Source organism: Anomalospiza imberbis, chromosome 4 (assembly GCF_031753505.1).
Source record: "Anomalospiza imberbis isolate Cuckoo-Finch-1a 21T00152 chromosome 4, ASM3175350v1, whole genome shotgun sequence".
Classification (NCBI taxonomy): Eukaryota; Metazoa; Chordata; class Aves; order Passeriformes; family Viduidae; genus Anomalospiza; species Anomalospiza imberbis.
In genome coordinates this window covers 51,109,755-51,130,363 of record NC_089684.1, presented here as the reverse complement: position 1 = coordinate 51,130,363, position 20,609 = coordinate 51,109,755, and the positions used below count along the sequence as shown (strand labels likewise).

General features: G+C 38.1%; 1 protein-coding gene across 1 annotated transcript in view; it reads left to right on the top strand.

The window, feature by feature from the left end:
• POLN (DNA polymerase nu) overlaps nucleotides 1–13,240 on the top strand; it is a 91,007-nt gene extending 77,767 nt beyond the window's left edge. Inside the window, exons 23-25 of the mRNA XM_068188502.1 lie at nucleotides 323–390; nucleotides 9,087–9,148; nucleotides 12,070–13,240. Of these exons, the coding sequence (XP_068044603.1) occupies nucleotides 323–390; nucleotides 9,087–9,148; nucleotides 12,070–12,138 (199 nt within the window). The 3' untranslated portion in view covers nucleotides 12,139–13,240. The remainder of the gene's footprint in view (nucleotides 1–322; nucleotides 391–9,086; nucleotides 9,149–12,069) is intronic.
• Nucleotides 13,241–20,609: the final 7,369 nt, after the last annotated feature.

Genomic DNA, 20,609 nt, shown 5'->3' with positions numbered 1-20,609 from the left:
CTTCTTTATATCCAATTCAAAAAAACAAGCTATATTAACAAAACATGGCCTGTCTCCATAATTTCTTGTATTTTTCTGCACATCATGTTGGTTTTAAGTGATACTTTGTCATGTCATCAAATCCCTGAATGACATTTATAAGCTGGCAAGCACAATTTGGGTTAACAACTACGGCCTTCATATTTCCAGAATATAGGGAGAGGCAATTCTCTTCATTTTTAAATTTTCTTTGGATGTTTATTTTCACTTTAACTTATCTATGATTGGAAAGCACTATTAAATTTTTTTGCATATATTATCTGATGTCTCTGAAATTTTTCAGGTTAATTGCCCAGATCCATGATGAATTGTTGTTTGAAGTAGAAGATTCTCAAATCCAGGAATTCTCAGGTAACTACAATCTCTCTTTCTCTTTTCCTCCCACCCATTTTTACTCTCTATATCCTGTTATTTCTCAGAGAATAAAGAACTAATGTAGTGAGAAAAAGCACACTGATTCTCACAATTAAGAAAATGTATACTAAGGAGATTTTTCTGAGTGTTTTCCACCACTGGCTCTTATGTAGATAAAATGTGATATACTCATTTGGAATTCATGGTTATTTGTATTTAGTTTTTTTTATCAAGATTTTATCATCCACTGTGTGAACCCTGTAAAAGTAAATAATATTTCCTCCAGCGTTTTAGAAGGAAATAAACCAATTTGAAGTACTTTAGATTAGGGGCTGTTACATAAAGAAGTATTCAATTCTTCATGTAAGATTATACTGTAATGTAATTTCTATGTTAGTTTACTGCTTTTTTATATTAAGAAACCTTTATGATGACACTCTCAAGATTAAGGTTAGTAAAAGTTTGTGCCTGTGTTTTGATTCTCTCATCTGGCTTACTTCCAGACATTATTCCCTAAGCCAGAGTTTGTCTCAGCATCTGGCACAAAGGGCACATAGCAGACTGTTGGGTCTCTTCTCCAGTAAGTTGTGGATTTATTCCTGTAAGCACCAAGTGTTTATTCACAAACGTTGGTCTAGTTTGAAGCTCAACAATATGTTTGGCTAAACCAATTAACATAATGTCACAAATATTTTAAATGAACCAATACAAAAAATGTCTTCCATTATAGCACAAGCATTTAATAAAAAATTAATTTCACCTTCCCATGCTGTATTCACTTGAACAGTGCAGTCTGCTATATTAGTCTCATTTCATCACTGATCCCTCTTGTGAGTATTAGTTCAAAATGAGAGCATTAAAACTCTATCTAATCTAAACAAACTACCTGGGAAATATTTCAGCTCAATATATTCAGGGCATTGTAATGAATTAAGTTAATATATTAACATTTGACCTCTAAATACAGGAGTTAAAATCTGATTTGAATTTTAAAAACCATGCTACAATTTATTGGAGATATCTGTTCAGAAAAGGTAATGTCTAAAATTGGCATAGTTTCAGAGTTAGGAAGCATAGTGTACTGAAAGACATCTGTAGGACAGCATAGAAGGATTTTTATTATCTTATTTTGCATCAATTTGCATAAAGTAGAGTGCTAATATTATACCCAAAAGATAAAAATGATTCATGATTGATTATACATATAGAATATCACAGATTCTGCCCCCATTGGATCAAATTTAGATCTTCATTATTAGTCTGAATTTGTAGCAAATTCAGAAAAATCAATATTTTTCAAAGTATAACAGCAAAAACCTCTATCTATCATATGAATAATAGTAATACATTATCCCAATATGGAAACATAATGACTGGAGGCTTTTTTCTGAAATGCAAAAATGCAGTTCAAATACTCAAGTTTAGAGTATGCACTGCACAGTAATTAGTTTGCTGATCTCCAGGTCTAGCTGCAGGGTGCAGAACAAACATACCTATAAACTCCTCTTTGTGCCTCAAAGTTATAATCCTATAATTGAAGTTGTTAAGATGACCTTTAGAAAATGGACCTGGGCAGTCTAGAGGTGTGAGATACCTTGGAAATTGTCATTGCACTTAGCATAGGCTGCCAAACTTGAGTGTTCCAGATGGAAGTTTGTTTCAGTCTGCTGATTGAAGATTGAGTTTTCAATTTGTCTCTACTTTGCCCTAAGAGTCAAACAAAAAAAGAAAATTCTTAATTACAGGAACTTTCAGATATACTCCTGTCAGAACACAAGAGTGATAACTTGTCTTATTCTTTAAACAAAGAGACCAACCTGAGACATTGATTTCCTTCCTTTTTATTCATCACTGGGAGAGCCTTACTTGGAATACTGCATCTGGTTCTGGGCTCCCCAGTACAAGACTGAAGCAAGTGCAACAAAGGGTGGCAAAGATGATGAAGGGACTGGAGCATCTGTTCTCTGAAGGCAGGCTGAGAGACCTGGGACTGTTCAGCCTGGAGAAGAGAAGGCTCAGGGGATCCTACTAATGTATATATCCTAAGGGAGTGGGCATAGAGGAACTGGTGGTGCCCAGTGACAGGAGCAGAGGCACTGGCCACAAACCCAAACACAAAAGGTTCCCTCTGAAGATCAGGGAACACTGTTTTACTCTCAGGGTGACTGAGCACTGGGACAAGTTCCCCTGAGAGGTTGTGGAGCCTCCATCCTTGGAGATGTAAAAAAGCCATCTGGACAAGGTCCTGGGCAAACAGCTCAAGGTGGCCCCTCTGAGCAGCAGGGCTGGACCAGGTAACCTCCAAAGGTTCCTTTCAACCTCCCTGACTGTGTTTTGCAAGTAGTTCTGCTACTGGTAGAAGAACAAATCCAACGTGTCTTAAAAGGGTCCAAAGCTGGCGATTCTTCAGTCATTAAAGAGGATTTTGTTTGATCTGAATAGGCAGAGAAAGTGTGTGTCCACACTGGCATCTCACTTCCAGTCAGCAGGACAGTACGTGTCGAAGCAGATCTCCCTATTGTCCCAGTCCATGGTGTGAATGGTTTCAGTTCACATCACACAGCAGCCTGAGAACAGTTGACCTAGATTCCTTTCAGATGGAACTAAATAGGAACACTCTTTTCTCCTAATATTTTCCAATTATTTCAGGAGCTGCTAAGTAAGGTAACAGATTAGATATCTGAGCGTTAAACCAAAGTAGAGTCAGTAGGTTATGTTCTCCTAAGTCACTTAAGTGTCGCGAATGTCCAAAGACAGTTTTCATCTCTTTACCTAACGTTCTTTCACTCTTTTTTAAAATCCTTACTCTCCTTGCTTTTAATTGCCAATATTCTTTAGCTGTCAGCTTTGTCTTTACATATCTAATAAGCTTTTGTCCATTCAGAAACTTTAAATTACAGAATCTGCTGACTTGCAGTTTCCAGCCTGCAGTTTAATGATCCAGAGAGAAATCTCAGTTGTACAGTCACAAAGCTCAGTAAAGGGAAAGACGTGGACTTGAAGCTAAAGAGCAGTGTTTGAGGGTGTTAATGGATTACACTTCAGTGCTGTGTTATTCTCCTGCATTTAATGTGATCCAAGAAGTACTGGCCTACTATTCAGCATGTTTACATTCTGATTCCAGTCATGCTTCTGACCTACTTTTTCAGGAAAGCAACAACAAATATATGTCTCCTTTTTCTTGTTTGTAGAATAAACATTAAACTTAAAATATTTTTAAGATTTAAAAATGAAGAACATAAAGGTAAATAGTATTATTTCATTAGACCATAATGCAGGATATAAGCCTTTTCAGCAGCATTTCCCTGATGGAAGTCTCTTTTGAATTGCTTCACAACATTAAAATGTCCTTTTGCTTCTAAGATTCTCCTGAATGGCAGCTGAAAAAATGCCACAAGGAATTGTAATATTGGCACTTTGTGTGGGACTTCATATGCTCCAATAAGAATTTTCAGGACTTTACAATATACAGAAATCCCATTTATAGTGCATCTAATAATGCACAGATGATTTGGAATCTTTTGCACCTAATAAACGAGAGGACAAGCAAACAAGCAAAGAAGTGTTCTTTTTTTTCTAGATCTACTTCTGCACAAAGTACTGCGTAAGGTGGGTCATCTTCAAGGTCTCATCTGTATTTTGGAAGAATACCTTCTTCAAAAAGAATCCATTGCCCACAGTTTTATAGTACACATATGGCTCACTCTGAATGGACAAGGCAGAATATCATTTATTTATAATAAGGTTTTGACTGCCCAAGCTTTGACACACTTCGAAATACAATGAAGCACATGAATGGTGCAATTTTCATCAAAGATATGGCATATCATTTCCTTCAATTCTCTGTTTAGGGCAAGAACATGACAGCAAAAGAGCTTTTTAAAATCCTAATTTCCTATTAGAGGGTGCTTGGGAAGTTCAAATCAAAACATTTGGCAGAAATTCGTTTTGCTTGGGCAGAAGACTCTCAGCTTTACCATCAATAATCTGCCTGGTTTCTGGCCAGCTTGCCTGTCTGTCTTCCTCACATCTTGAGCTCTCCAGCAGCCCAGGAAGCAGAAAGGCAGATGATATTATGGGAATGCCAAAAACTGGGTTCTTGGATCTGAGAAGGCTCAGTGTCTCTGAGTCCTGAAGTCTGTGTAATCAGGTAGACAGTCTGTCCTGTGAGTCTGTGTAGAGGCTCTGGAGGAGTATTTAGGAACGGCAGAACCCAATTTTTGTTTTTCTAGGGCCTGTTTCTGACACTGGTGCTCCATGATACATTTGAACTGCCTCTTTGCCCTTCTCTTTGCCCTTGGATTATGCTGAATGCATTACAGCTAAAAGGGGGAACACACTTTGTGGTGAAGAAAAGCAAATTTTATTTTTTTTACACTACAGGGATACCTGTAGTTACAACTGTAGAATCTGGCTTCTAATGTGTGTTCCATAAATAGCTGGTGAGTTTGAAAGGTGAACTTTGCCAGTGGCAATTACTGTGGATTCTTCTATGCCTTTCTCTCTGCTTGATTGCATCCATTAGTGATAATTAAATGAAAGATACTTGGTACTTGAAATAACATCTTTTTGTAGAAATAGATGTATTCCAGTGCTTTGTGTTCAATATCACAGTGTATTAGAGTAATTTTTAAAGGTTTTTTTTAGAATTAATTTATAATTATACAGTATTGATAGAATTAAAGAATTTCTGCAGCTTTTTGTATTTTTGGTACATGTGCAATGTAGAGTTTGAAAGACTTTGTCTAATATTTTACCAGGTATAAAATATTTCACCTGAAGTACTTACCTTGAATTTAAGAAAACTGAAACAACTAGTCAAAACAAAAACAAAAGCATCTGCCCCCACCTAAATAATAAAAACACAACCAAAAAAAAACCCCCACCGAAACAACAATCAATATAAATTAAACCTATTTATGTTGGTATTAAGATCACTTGCTACCTAAAGAATAGTATCTTAGACTTTGTTTTATCAACTGCCAGTACACATTTTTGGCTCACATACAGATTACATGAAATTTCACTTTATTCTGCTACAATTTTATGCTTGCTTGGTACTGAGGCAGCTGCATTAAAATGTGCACAGGTTCAAAAGGGGACTGCAGTAACAGAAGAACAAAAGAATGAACTGGTCATCACAAGTTAGTGACATTTTCTGTCCTCTGAGCTGCCGTTTTCTAACTTGAAAAACACTGGTGCATAAACTAAAGATGCCTCTAGATAGCTTTCAATTTGCAAAAATCCCTGTTCCATAGATCATATGTCTGGCCAGCTTTGACATGTTTCTGGAGTCATAATTTCATAGGTGAGTGCACTTGAAAAATGTCTTCAGTTCGATAGGGACAAATAAGCTTTTGTTCCACAGCAGGCATGCGTGTCTTATCTTTGTTCCTATTCACAGCACTTTCAGTAAGCATATTTATTCTGGTCAGTATCAAGAAAATCTAATATATGTTAAAACATATGTTAAAAAATCAGTTCCTCTATAATCTTTTACCTTTGCTGTCACCATTTTTTATATACACAATATTTTAGCGTGCATACTTAGCACTTACAAAGCATTTCAAGATGAGTATAATCAACAACTCTCCTAATTGCTGACTATGGGTTTTGACAGATAACTTGCAAAGATCGGGAGTGCAGCATTTTACAGATGCCATTGCAGTACATGGCTGGCTTTAAAGGAACATTTCTAAATTAATAATTTATGTGCCCCAGATAAACTAGATTCTTGACTGAATAGAAATAATCATTATCCCCAAAGTCTTCAGTCTAAATCTTAGAAAAGAAACAAAAAATTAAGAATGGTAGAGATACATTTATTTAGACTCCATGGTTCTGTTTTTTAGTGACTCTAAAATGTATATGAGATAAAGAAGACATAGTGTGTATGTCTGATTATTTATTGTGAGCCTTGAGAAAGAGGGAAATTTTCAAGGAGATTTGAGATAATAGTGGGAGAATCAGATATACGTACATGGGACTGAAGGGAACCTCTCCTGTGATTACATACCCCCAATGCCATACGGTCTCTTTTATAAATGATCATCTTCATATGAAAAATTACTCCCACTAAGGACTATTCCAGAATTCTGTCTCTCCAAAATCTAGAACTTTAAATTTCCAGCCTAAAACTATTCAGCCACTATAGCTATTTATTTTTGTGCAAAGACTGTAATGTATTTAAATTCTTCACTGTTTACAGTCTTAGCAGACCACTGAACAGGAATAGCAATCCAGCTGCTTTTTCTTGATATTTGCAAAGGAGTGGTTTCAAAAGGCTGAAATGCAGGCACAACAACTTCAGATTGCTTGAAATGAATGGCTTTACTAAACTCTGGGTAGAGAAGAAGTCAGTGTGACATGAGAAAGAGAACAGGGAGCTGAACTGACAGAAAAAAAGGAAAGAAGAAAATGAAGCAAATCCATGGAGAGGTCTTTAATGGTTGTCAAAGTGAATGAGGAACCATTGGGATTGTTCACTGATGTGGCCACTTTAATCTGTGCATTTTAAAATTAAGAGTATTTAAGAATGCAGCAGAATTTTGATTGTGCCAGATGCCTTAGAGCGAAAAGTGTGTGAACCAACAGAGAAGGCTGTTGCACTCATTGCTGCCATCATGAATCCCCTTTTGGGCAAAACAGCTAAATGGGACAGGACTAGTCAAATTCAGAGGTCTAGAGAACTTGGGGAAACAAGTCTATTGAGCATATAGGCAGGCAGCAGCCTTTGTCATATCACGTATTTCGGCCCAGGAAGTGATGCTGCTGACTCATGCTCCATCTTTTACTGTCTGTTGGAACTCATTTTGTCAAGAAGACCTATTCCTCTCAATACCCAAATGCTCTATTGCTGTTTATTTATCCAACAACACAAGAAATGTTAAGCTGCACAGAGTTGAGTGTGCCCTTCATAAGTGTCTGGTGGAACATACAGAGCTGAGTGATTCTGTGTGAGAAGTGCAGAATTCAGGTGCTATCCTCTCAAAAGTTTTGTGCAGTCATAGCTTGGGAAAAATGTTTACCCAGGACTGACTGCCAACACACTGAGCCTTCTGAAGGCATCCCACCTGGCTGGAGTGCCCCAGCATCTGCTGCATTGCTGACCCCCTGGAGCTGACAGCTTGTTGAAATTCAGAGTGGGCTTCTCAAGACAGAGGCAGTCCAACACTCCTCTATTAATAGCCATGTTGACTTGGACTGAATTACAAATGAGTAATTATTTAGGCCAGCACTTTTCCTTTCACAATCTGTGGATTGCAGTGTTTGTTTCTGTGCTCAAAAAATGTTGCTCCATCCCACAATGGACCATGAACTACCTCAAATCTAACATGAAACAAGTCTACAGGTGTAGCTGTACGTAGATGTGTCAACAAATGTCTTGGTTTCCTCAGCTCTGGCTCTTGATCTGCTGATACTTTGAGTTACTGCATAGAACTTCATAGACTTCATGGAGAAGCTTACGACAGCTCATTAGCACACAAATCTGAGTGAGCCAGCGGGGTCTGAGCACTGTTCAGGCAGAAGCTGGTTATCCTCATCATTATTATCAGGCCAGCCTCAGTGTCAGTGACATGACATGAAACATTACAGTCTGTTTTTCATTGCTGGCATCATTAGAAAAGGTTTTGGCAGCAGCCACAGCAACAACATCCACAGCTTCTTAGAGTTCTTGTCACTCCTTTCCTCTAACCTCAGCTGCCAAAGAACTGTGATGTGCATCGAGGGATAACTTCAAAGGAAGCTGCTCAGTAATCATCAGGGTTTGCTCTGGCCGTTACCAGCTCCTATCACAGACCCTGCTCCTTCTCAGCTCTGTGAGGCACAGGACCACATACATTATTTACTCACCCATCCTGTCAGAGCAGTGCAGGTTCTGGCATTCCTGGTATTCCTGCTTCACTTGCACTAGCCAGAAATATCTTCCATTTTAAAAGCTGTTGATCCATTGAATCTCTCTTTGATTTTTATTAGAACAGTGTGTGTTGAAGCAGCAATCTTTGTCAAGCAAAACACTAATTAGCAGGACCGGTGATGGCAAATCTGATCCCAAATGATTGTTTTGGAATAATTATAGATGCATTTGCACAGCAATAGTGAGCATAGTGTTACAGCATGATGAGTTCTTAAGTTACATGAATTATACTGAAGTTTAATTGTTTAGAGTCCTGATAGCTCTACTATCCCACAGGGATGGGTTTTTTTTAAAAATTGGCTCTGATCTTTTTATTTTGAAGAGTAAAATGTTTTTAAAAGTTCAGATTCCTGTGGGCTTTTTTTCTAGCTTCTTTTTTAAAGTGAGTTTTATGGCTGCACAAGAAAATTAAAATATATGAAATGTCATCAGACAGATAGTTATGAGTACTGAAGTTGAAAACTGAGCACTCATGCATGCTCTATATACCTGTATATGAAATGCAGTAGTGCTATACTTCTCTGTATATGTGATATATAAATTAAATAATTCTGTACATTTTACCCTAAAATTCAATTTAAAAAAGAAATTAAACTGTTCACAAGACATAAAATATCACTTTAAAATAATCTGAAAAAGTTGTAAATGGTAATTTTTTTAATGCAGAAATGCAGGTATTATGTAACAGAATATAAAAAAACCCCTATTTTTATATATACATATAACAGTCCTAACATGGAAAATAAAAGTGTCGGTTTTCAAATTTACCTTACAGCACTGGTAAAAAGAATAATGGAGTCCCTGCAGCAAACTACAGCCTTGGAAGTGCCACTGAAGGTAGGGAAAATTTTGAATTTCCATTTCTTTCTCAGGCATATTTATCTTTGTACATCATCATCGTTATTATATTACGAATCTAGAAACAACAATTTTGTTTTTTACTTCAATTGTTTCATTTTCATATTTGCAGTAATTGCTTTTTCAAATTACTACAAAGGAAAATAACTGAAAGAAAGTATACTCCCTTTTGGAAAGTGAGATTGTTGGAACAATGTATGTGGTAATTTAAAAATTTATTTCATTCTTTGCCATGAAACTTCTGTTGGGTGTGGTAGAGTGAGAAATATGTCCCTTTAATAAGTCCCTGGTTTTCTAGATGTGCCAGGCATTCATTACTGCTGAAAAAAATATTGCAAAAAATCTTTCTTCAGTAATTCTCACTTAGAAAATGGGTGTATTTAACATTTCTGTGTGGATGCCTAACACACAAAGCAAACAAAATCGCTGGTCATTGCTAAAGGTAGAGGACATCACCTACCAGACCAACATCTGAAAGTGAGTAGCTATGTATTAGACCTAATTGTAATTACATTATAAAATAATTATATTTTTCTCTCTACAAAACTGGTACCTGTCCCTGTAGCCTACTGCTCAGCTTTTGTTGCTTGGTAAAAGGCTAAAGCTCCTGGCAATCCCTAAACATCAGTGAGCAGCAGCCCAAGGGTTTCCAGTTCCCTGACAAATGGAGTACTTGGTGTTGCCAGGTCACTCACTCAGCAGTAATACTCAACAAGGTTCAGGGACAGAAACAGCTTTATTCTAATTATTTCAGAAACGATTGCAACATACAGAACTTGCACTAATGGAAACAGTTGAAAAAGAAAACTACTTGATCATTTGTCTTGTATTTCTTCCTGCAGATCTTCTGTATCTATTGCAGAATTCCAGCCACTTTGTGGGGCTTTCTCTGGAGGTCTCACAGTTACAAGACCTTTTATGGGTCCTTAGGGAACCCATCCTTCCCACAAAAATTGAGAAAGGATAATGAAGGGCATCCAAAATCTAAATTACTCTTTCTGCTTCCCGTACTGATTTCCCCCCTCACTGTTCACTTAACCTTTGTAAGATTTTACATTCCTGTTTACTAAATATGGTCCGGTGAGACTTTTTTGGCCATACTGGGATTATAAATTTCTTGCACTGATACTCCCAAACTTTGCAAACTGCATTTCTGTAGGTTGCTTACATTGTACACCTGTGTTTGCCTTTCTTCTTGTGTTACACATTTATTGGGGAGGGGGAAAAAAAGAAGCCAGACTGTTTTGCAAGGTATATTACATTTAAGTATTTTTAATTACTGTATTAGATACCTGGCATTCATGCTGCTATAAGGTTCTTAAAAATAATAAAATATGGTAATTTTGGTGGCATATAAAGTGAATAGCAACACTAGAGTCCTTTCTGGATAGGAAAAATTTAAGGAGAGTTTTTGGTGCCTTTTTTAGAGGTAACAATGTTCATACTTTGAGGAAGTCATGGTCATGAAATAAATATGAGCACTGTAATAGGTTTCTAAGAAAGACAAATGTTTACATGGTTGCTGAGAGTGTTCCTAGTTGCAGGGGTAGAATATCATTTTAGTGTTACATTTTTCAGACTAACCATTAAGTACCAGAAGGTTTCAATGTCCTGTGGACAAATGGGACATACCTTGTTATTCACCTCTACCTAAGGTGTTTTACTGTCACGCACTGAAAAATCCTTCTCAATGCATTAAACAGATGGATTCAAGATGTCATGCCCATAAGAACAGTAATTCTCCATTAAAAACACCAACTATGCCTTGATAGGTGAAAAGAAACATTCTTAGACAATAAGAATGGGGCTTTCAAAGATTAGGACTTTTTAGTAGGCAGCAGAAATATTTGGAGATATACATTTCATTAGGCAGTAGAAGTATTTTAGTAGGCAGTAGAAGTACTTGGAGATGCACATTTAATTGCACATTTCATGTTTAGTCTCCTTTTCCTAAGCAAATTACTGTGGGAGTCCTGACATACTTCTGCTCGTGCAGCACGTTAGACTACATCCATCATGAAGATATTTCACCTTCCTCTGAAGCCTCAAAAAGAGATCAATGACAGAGGCCAGATAGAAAACATCTGAGAGAATCTCAGAGAAGAAATTGAGAGTGATCTTTAAAAAAAGTCTGGTTTTTTTGTTCATGTTGTTTACCCTTCTATACAGTAGGAAAATGTCTTTTAGGATTTGAGATGTTGAAGATGAAAAGATTTTTGTGAAATGTTCCTGCTCCCCTTCAGCAGACTTACTTCAGCTAAATATGTATTATGTGCTCCCTTAATATGAATATTATTTCTTAATATGGAGACAAAATTTCACTAAAGTAGAGCACACATAGAGTTGTAATGGGGAGAGATCTCTTCTTCTTCTTCTTTGAGGTAAAGGATGCTTTATCTTTGAAGTCGTTTTTTTTCCAAAATATAGTCCATGCTAATGAGGCATCTTTCATGTCAACAAATCTACTGTGTGCAACAACACCAGGAATGCAAAACAAACTGAAATTAAACCAAAACAACAGTAAAAATACCCCAGAACTTGAAAAGTGGGGGGTAAAAACCCCTAGTATCTTTATACATTGCAGACAAAGTTGCTGATGATAAACATCAAAATCATCATTTGTAGCTCTTTTAAAAGCATGAGATAAATTTTGCTTTAGTGTATTCCTTGTAATTCAGTAATATGTATTTGCAATTTGAAAACTAAAGATAATTTAAATTGTTAAGGGATTTTTATCAGAACTGTAGCAATAATTGAGTATTAATACAAATGAAGAACATTTCACATTGGATAGGCATGTAATCTGGAGCAGTATCACATCCAAAGGGAAAAGCAAAAATAATAATCTTGCTATATGTGATGTGTTTATTTATTTAAATTTTTATTTTTTTCCCTGACAGGTTCCCTTGAAAGTGATTCTCACTACTGGGAAATCATGGGGGTGTATGACAGAATTGCAGGAGATGTAAAGCAGCCATTGGGGATGTTGTTCAGTACCCAAACACCTCATTGGCCTGTGCTGATTCCGCGCTGAATCACTAGGCAACAGCGCTGCTGGATCTTTCATAAGCACCTAATACTCTGCATGTGAATTTTTTTACTTCATTTTGTCTGTAGCCCTAGGCAACAGCAGTGAGATAAAACTGGTTTTTACCAGTTCATTGTGTTTCCTTTAGCCAAGGTATCCAGCAGGGAGCTGCTTTTGTTCACAGCTAAATTACTACATGTGAGAAATGAAACAAGACAGTATTAACCCTTTGGGAGCATCACAAATATATTTGAGTTGCACGGATGTTTAGACTTTAATGTTAAATATTTTTGTGAAGTGCTTGTGTAAAAATACTTATAAGCTGGCAGTATTTGAACTGTGTCAGATGCTCAACTATTGTGTTCAGCTTATTTTGTATTTTGTGAGTGGAATGTAGCTGCTTGGTGTTCATCACATATTAAATGTCCTGTTCTTCAGACTTAGAAAAAGAGTTAATGAACTTAATTTTTTTCTAGAATTTTGAAGCAAAACAGGTAAACAAAACTAGAAGCTTAAATGTATTTATAAAAAGGAGATTGTTGTCCATTCAATTAATTTCAAACTGAGTTTGCACCATAGCCTTAGCATACTTTAGATAAAGTATTACAGTTTTGCCTAATCTATTATTTTTATTACTGATATTATGATAAATATTGCTTAGATATATTTTAGGATTCAGCCTTATCCTTTTTAGGAAGCAGGCTTTTACTTCAATGTTTGGATTTTTTATTAGTAATTTGTTTTTTCTGTAGAGTTTATAGTTCAAATGAGATTTGTTTCATAACATCACTGTTTTACAAATTCTGTCTCTGTGGTTGTGGAATATGAAATTGTCCCTGAAGTCTACTAATTATTCAGAAGCTGAAGTCAAGCACAAAACTTTTAAGAGTTGTTCAGTATGTTTCAGCATTAAACATCAAATTATCACAGTAATACAATTTAAATTCTAGAACTGTATGATTGTAAAGACTTTGCAGCATTTTTAATTTGTATAATTAAATAATTTTACTTTGCACTTAAAGCCATTAAACTATTAAACATTGTTTTCTTATGTTGCTTATTAATCATACATAACCTGTCAGCTGATGTGAGTCAGTAGTTTCTAAAAATTGATTCTTATACAACTGGCATTGATCATGTAAGCAAAGTCAGAACCTGCTGCACATTAATTGGGGTCAGTTTTGGCAGGGGGATCCAGCCTGCATGGCTGTGACACCATGCCAGGACCTGTGAACAGGGGCCCAGCAGAGAGGAGGTTGCACAAGTTTTCTTCTGGTTTTTGCTATTTTCAAGCCCTCTGTGTTTGCAGTGGCATTGAATAAGTGTGAAATGTTCTACTGTCTCATCTCTTTCACTCCTCTTGAAGATCTACTGGTTTTGGGAGGCCCCTACTAACCAAGCCCTGTTTCTATAACATTACATTGCTAACCTTCCTACCATATGGAGGAAATAATAATTTTTGGTACATTCCCAGCTGATTTTCACGTTGTGCATTTTTCTTAGGATGCATACTTTACAATTAGATGGATGGTGTATTTTTTCAAGCCCCAAACAGCACTAGGAATACCCTTCAGCCTAATAAAACCCAAAAACACACTTGTGAACAAAAAGAACCTCAATCCACTTGTGTGAATTGACATCTGTTCAAATCTGAAGCTACAGAAATGCAGAGGCCACCATACAAATTTTCAAACACAACCCTTCACAAATGACTGTCAGTCACAGTTCCCCAGACATGTGCACTTTGTGTAGGTTGTCATACAGGCAGGCAAAGTTAATATTTTATTCTTCTTGTGTCACAGTTTCTTCAGGGTTTTAAATTCCCAAAGAATCAGCTAACAGAAGGAAGAAAGCCAAGCAATAAATCACCACTTTATCACACGTGTCCAAGGGCTCAGTCTGTATACACTGGTGTGGGGGCAAAATGCAAACTGGCATAATTTTAGAGGATTGTTGCTGACCAAGTCTTGAGACTTGGTGAAGTTTGTGTCCCCCCCATCTTGCAGGATACATACCATGAACTTGGGATATCATTCCAGTGCTCCAAATTCTCCAGTAAAGAAACTGAGAAGCTTTCTCCACTTGAGAAAGAGTAGTGTTTGCAATTCATTTCTCAATGAGGTCCTCTGGACAAGGCATCAGTTTTACCTCACTTGTGTGCTGATCTATGGATAATCATAAAATCTGTGCAGTACAATTTTTCCAAACCTTAGTTGAAGTCTGAATCTAAAGAGCCATTATAGGAAGCAAGGCCAGTCCTGACCACAGATTTCCTCCCAAATAAATATAGGTGAAAATATTCAGTGTTTGATGACTGCCTCGAATTCCTTTGGGTGGCACAATAATTTCACACCACAGAACTCAAGACCCTTATTATAATAAATAACCACCTTGTCAGGTTATTTTGGTTCTGCATGAAAGGGACTTTAAAACATGGTTAGGCTTGAGCAGGAACAATCATAAGAGCACTTTCACATCCTTAAAGCTCTCAATTTGGTCTCTAAAATGATTCTGTTTTCCTCACAACCTACAAAGAGGTACTGGCAGAGCAAGAAACAAAAACTTCTGTTTGAATTGCAGAACTCTACTGATCAATGAGCATGGGAAATCACAGAATAAATGGGCTATGGGGAAATAGCTGGTTGTACTTAGTTCCAGATATCCTTTGTGAGCAGGAATTTTGTTAATTGATACTCTGAACACAGTAATAACTCCCTTTTGAACAGATTTGTGTCTAGGTTTAATTTCAGGCATGTCTTTGATGGCCTGAATCTTCCTTTAGTTCATCTGTAAATCTCTTTGTTTGCCATTTGAAGTAGTGGGGAAAGAGCACTTTTTGAAAATATTTGAGCTGAGTGTCTGTGGGAAATGGAACAGCTCAGCTGGAGTGGCATGACCAGTACTTCCCTGCTTGTAAATCTTGTCATGTCCACATACAACTGTGGGACAGCAGGACTCTGATCTTCAGTGCTGGTCCAACTTGATAATAACCATAGCTCAAACACTGTCCTCAGATTTTATGTGGGCAAGACATCTTAAACATGGGGAGGGAAAAAATGTGTGAGTTTTTGAAAAGTAAGAGTAGATTAACAGACTGAATCCACTAGATCACCCAAGACATAGTTTTGTTCATGATAATGATTAAGAAAAAGCCCTTAAAAAGAAATTTCATTTTGTGGGAGTCAACAAAACCTATTCCTCTCATGTCTTGTTTAATCTGGTTTAAAAAGGAGGCCAAAGAACAGGTTCAAGGTTGTATTATAGTTTCTTGATATATTTCCTCAGTGGTCTGAAACATCTTTTCTTGCTTCACCATTAGAAGACCAGCCTGGACAAATCCCTAAGTAGCCTCTTTTTGACCTCATAGCTCACCCTCCTTTGAGCAGGAGGTTGGACTGGACACCTCCTGAGGTCCCATCCAACCCAAATTTTGGTCCTGTGTCATTGCTCAGTTAGACAACAGCAATCACCTGGGTGGAAGACAAACCAGAAATTTGCTGCACCACATTAAGCATATACTGCCACCACATTAAGGAAATCTGCTGCACCACATTAAGGATATACTGCCATTCCAGAAGAAGCCCCAGAAATGTTTTGGGATTTGCCTTCCCACCTGTGTTGCCTCATTCTGTGCCAGCATTTACTATATTCCCTGGCTCACAGGCTCACTTTTGGCTGGCATACTTCCTTTTGGTATTAGCACGTTGTCAGAAACATTCAGGGAGTGGAAAGGAATAGTTTTTTCTGCCATTCTGCAATGGTTTTAGTAGAGAGTGCTGGGTTTAAAATAAGTTTCAATTGTGCCCTGTCTTTGCCTTGCTGGGAAACATCCCCAGCCTAATATTCAGCTCATCCCTTCTGGAGACAACAGCCAGACTGTTGTACCTGGTCAGCTGGTTCTCTTGAGACATATTTGAAGTGCACTTCTACCACCTCTTTCTGGAAGTCCCTTTTTTGTTATCAAACATGTTGTTATTACCTGCTCTAATTCCAGGCAATTTTGTATGCTGTCTGCTTATGTTTTGAATTGTGGAGGTCCAGCTTCCAGCCAATGTTTGCACATTTTTTGTGCACTTTTCCATGACACCTTCTCCATTCAAGGTTAATTAGTTGGAAAATTTTTAGCTTCTTTCTTCCTCAACTTTTGCTTCTTATACTGACAATTTTCCACTGCTAACCTTCCCACTCCTCATAGATACTGTTATTATTTCTAGTAAAAATCTCACTATTAGTTGTCCACAAGTTTAAAAAAAAAAGGATTATATTTTTGCCTCTAATCTTTGTGCCCTCAGTTCATTTCTCTGCCATTTGGCATGACATTTATGCATTTATGGTGTTTTGGAGACTGTTCTCTGGCTAACTACATTTTTACTGTAGTTGTTCATTTCACGACCAATTTTTTCAGGCTATCAGAAATTGACTGTAGAAATCCTCTCTGGTCTCCCCCTCCCTACATTTTTGGCAGCTTCATCTGCTGTGCACACTGAATTTCTCTCATCTAATTATTCAAAAGTGTCATGCATCAGATTACAATCCCATTTTCCAATTTGTGTGTTATGCAGAGTACTGTAGTTACAGGCTCCTGAGAATCAACCTCCATCCTCCCCACAAGTGGCTGCTGCCTGCTACACTGCTTTTCTCTACAGAATTGGCTGAGACAGAATTAAATATCTCCCTGGGTTACTTGGCCTCTTTGCACTGATCCATTAGTCCACATCCAGCTGAGTCCAGAAATTAGTTAATTGCTGATTTATCCTAAATGTTTTATTGGTATCTGGTTGGGTGAAGAAGACAAGTGTCCTCAGGACTTCTGCCAGGTATTTTTTTCCCTCTCTTTTTAACATAAAGCTGTGCCCCAGAGCCTGTTCAGGCTGATGATTGACTCCAAACTGCATGTGAAAGGCACCTATAAGAACTTCATTTCTTCACAATGAATAAATTCTGCAGCAGTTTGAAAGCTGAGCCACCCTACTGGCTGCCAGCAATCCCCGTGTCTGTTTATCTTCCCATCCATTCACTTGAACCGTGATGTTAAATTAAATAAGCTTCCCAGGGAGGTTTTCCTTTAAATATAATGAGCTTTTGTAACATATGAGCTGGGAGAAGTCAACATCTTCCCTTGGGGCCTCCTGTGGGTCTCAGATGAGGTTAAAAAAGTGTTGTAAATGTTGGGCTGTAGTCACTCTCTGGCTGCTTCTGATACTATGGCTTGTGATATATTTGATTTTTCTTCTGGAGCTGATTTTTTTTTAGTCCTTTAACTTCTTCTCATATTTGACCTAAAATTTAACCTTCTCCTGGCATTATCCATATTCTTCAACACCTTCCATTCCCTGGAAATAAGGTTAATAAAAACCGTTTTAGTTCATCCTACACCTCCAGTCTGGGTAGACGTCTATCATTGCACAACAAAACAAATAATTTTCTGCAAAGAATCATATATTTCTTTCCTGGGAAGCTCTTGAATCCTGTTTATATTGCTTTTGTACAATTGAAATCTTGCTTTAAATCCTTCTGGCCAACACGTTTATAATTCAATAGGATTTTAACACAATGGAATAGTAGCATAAGATGAGTATAAAGAAGTGAGGATAAATGCAAAGCTTCACACAAAAGCAAAACCAGTTAGCTACCCAAATGTAGGCAACATATCTCCTAAAATGTAGAGAACAGCTAGTTAGGTATCAATTTCAGGAAAGGACCTGGGGATCTGAAGGTGTCTGTAGAATGATCAAAAGTGGTATAACCAATCCCTTCACTCACTTCAGCCCCAGCAAGGTCTCAGTTGAATGCCCTGCCCAATTTTCACAAGTGCATTTCAGAAAACAGATAGAGCAACAGGAATCCATAGGAGACCAACAGGAGTGATCAGAGCTATAGACAATATCACCTGTGAGGAAAGGCTGCTAAAATTTAAGTCAATTAACCTTGAGAAGACTGAGGAGAAATCTAAAAGGATTCATCCAGTACGAGACAGGCTGTCATAAAGGTGGCAGTGAACTGCTCCATAGATCCCCTGGAGATAGAATGAGAAGAGAGGGCCTTAAATTTCAGCAAGCTATAACTAGGGAAGATGTTAAGCAAGTCTTTAAAAAGAATGCTAGCTATAATTGAACATTTGGATGGACTTTAATAGAGCTTTCAGGTATTTATTACTATGCATTTCTAGAACAGGATTGACAAATACACGTCACAATATACTTATGCTCCTTTGATCCTTCTTCAATCCAGGGACAGAGGCTGAGCAGCACATTGGGATCCTTTTCAACCCTCCTGCCTTCAGAGAATGCACACACACAACAACAGAAAAGGTGCCACTGGCTCTGCAATGACACCAGCAAATCACACCCTGAGTTTACATCCCAATGCAAAATGAGGGGCCTTCCAGTACAATGTGTGTTACTAGCTCTGAGCAGCCTCTGTAGGGTGTGAGAGAAAGTAAAGCTCCCTGCCTTTCCTCTCTTTGAAGCTGGCCCCTGGTAGCAGGATTGGAAGGAACCAGCACAGATCCTTACCAACCTCAGCTATTCTGTGAGTGCATACCAAGAGCAGAGGTGCAGCACCCTGCTTTTCTGCTGGGTCATTCCCAGCTAGAATCCCACCTGGTCCAGCTCTGCAGTCTGCCTGGATGACAGTGCCAGGTTCTTACTTGCCTCAGAGAAAGAGTCCATAGTGGTGTTTTTTCACTGGAGTTTTACTGGTGTGGAGAAAACTGGGATTTTCTGATGAACTCTGTTCTCAACTAGTGCAGACAGATTTTTCTTTATACTGAAACAAAATAGTTAGATTCTGACCTGCCCTTGATCTTTAAAGGATCTTGATCTTTTGATCAAGCAAAAAATAGTAGTGTTCAAACTCTCTAGACTTTGTTTTGCTATCTCCTCACACATCTTCCTACTTTCCAGTGACTGTTCATTGCCAGTTCCGTAAGGATGACATTACAGGAACGACTGCATCAATGTGTTGCTGAGCAAGCTTTACTGGGACCTGGCTGAGGACTGGAGGCAGGACTCCTCTCCATAATTCTTAAGGAGGCACCGTCAGCTGGGTGAATTGAAACTTGATACAACTTTTATCTGTATCTTTGTAGGTGACTTGATGCTCAGCTGGTTGAGGTTTTAATACATTTCCTTCCCCAGGGTCATGCCTTTTATACGTAACATATGTATATAATATATACATAACTCTATGGTTGTTTAAACACAGCAATGTACAAATTAGGATCTTTTCTCTGAAACAACATACAAGATCAGTAAGTCCTAAGACAGAAAACACTATTCCCAGGTTGATTTGTAGACAGCTCCTTAAGACTGACCAAAGTTTGTATTCATCAGTCTTCCATGAGAAATTACTGGACTTCTTTCAATGTTGGGCAACACCTGAATTTTTAAAAAGTATTATTTCCTTGTATGCTAATATGTTTAAGGTGCACAGTTTTGACTTCAGAGGTGATTTTTCTCTCTGCTTCAAATTTGAGGAAGACATGCCTCTGCAAGCTCAAATCACAATATGAGCATAAAGGTTCATAGTCCCAAACACTCCTTCTGGTGCATTCAGTAGAGCTCATCACTGTGAGGCATCTACAGGTTGATTTTTTCTCTTCAGAGAACTCTCTTCAGAGCTACTGCTGTCAGTTCATTTGGGAGCTTGAAAATAGCAAAACCACACATCTGCAACTTACTCAAAGATAAGCATGAGCATATATCCTTTGAAAGCCTCAGCACTAGACAGGCATGATCAGGAATGTGTTGGCTTTTTTGTAATAAGTGCACCTTACCCTTGAGGTTGGCCAAAAGTGTGTTTGTGTATCCCAGCCCACCCCAGCACCACCCTCCATTTCCTGCTCACGTTCTTGGTGTGTCCATCCTTGCCACCTGCTGAGCTGGGCACTTTATCTTTGCTTATCTGAAAGTCCAGCTTGGGTCAAATGAACTTCTGACCCTTCTGTTCATCAGCTGCTAGCCTGAGGATTACTCAGCCTGACAGAAGTGGCAGGAGCTGGCAGACTGATGGTGTCATGCAGCACTTTTGGGACCAGGTATACACTCAGCATTCCACAGACTGCCTAAGACCTGCCCCTTGTTTGCCAGTCCTCTGAATAACCAAGTAGCCTGCCCAAAACCTGTGCACAGGGAAGTGATTGATTCTGCCCCTCTGGAGTTTAAGTGCCAGCTTCTGGGATTCACCTCCTTGTGACTGTTATCCATGGCTTTTTGTTCTAACTGAGGAGGCTGTTCCTTCCTTCAAAAGGCAGGCAGAGCAATGGATGTTGCTGCTGCTCCTGTCCTTTTATCTACAAAGTGTAGGAAACCTTTCTCCCTGAAAGGCTTTTAGCATCCACCACCCACAGGAATGCACAAATCACCAGATTAGAGGATGTTCTGCTGAGGAGCTTTCTGTGCTCCCTCTTGG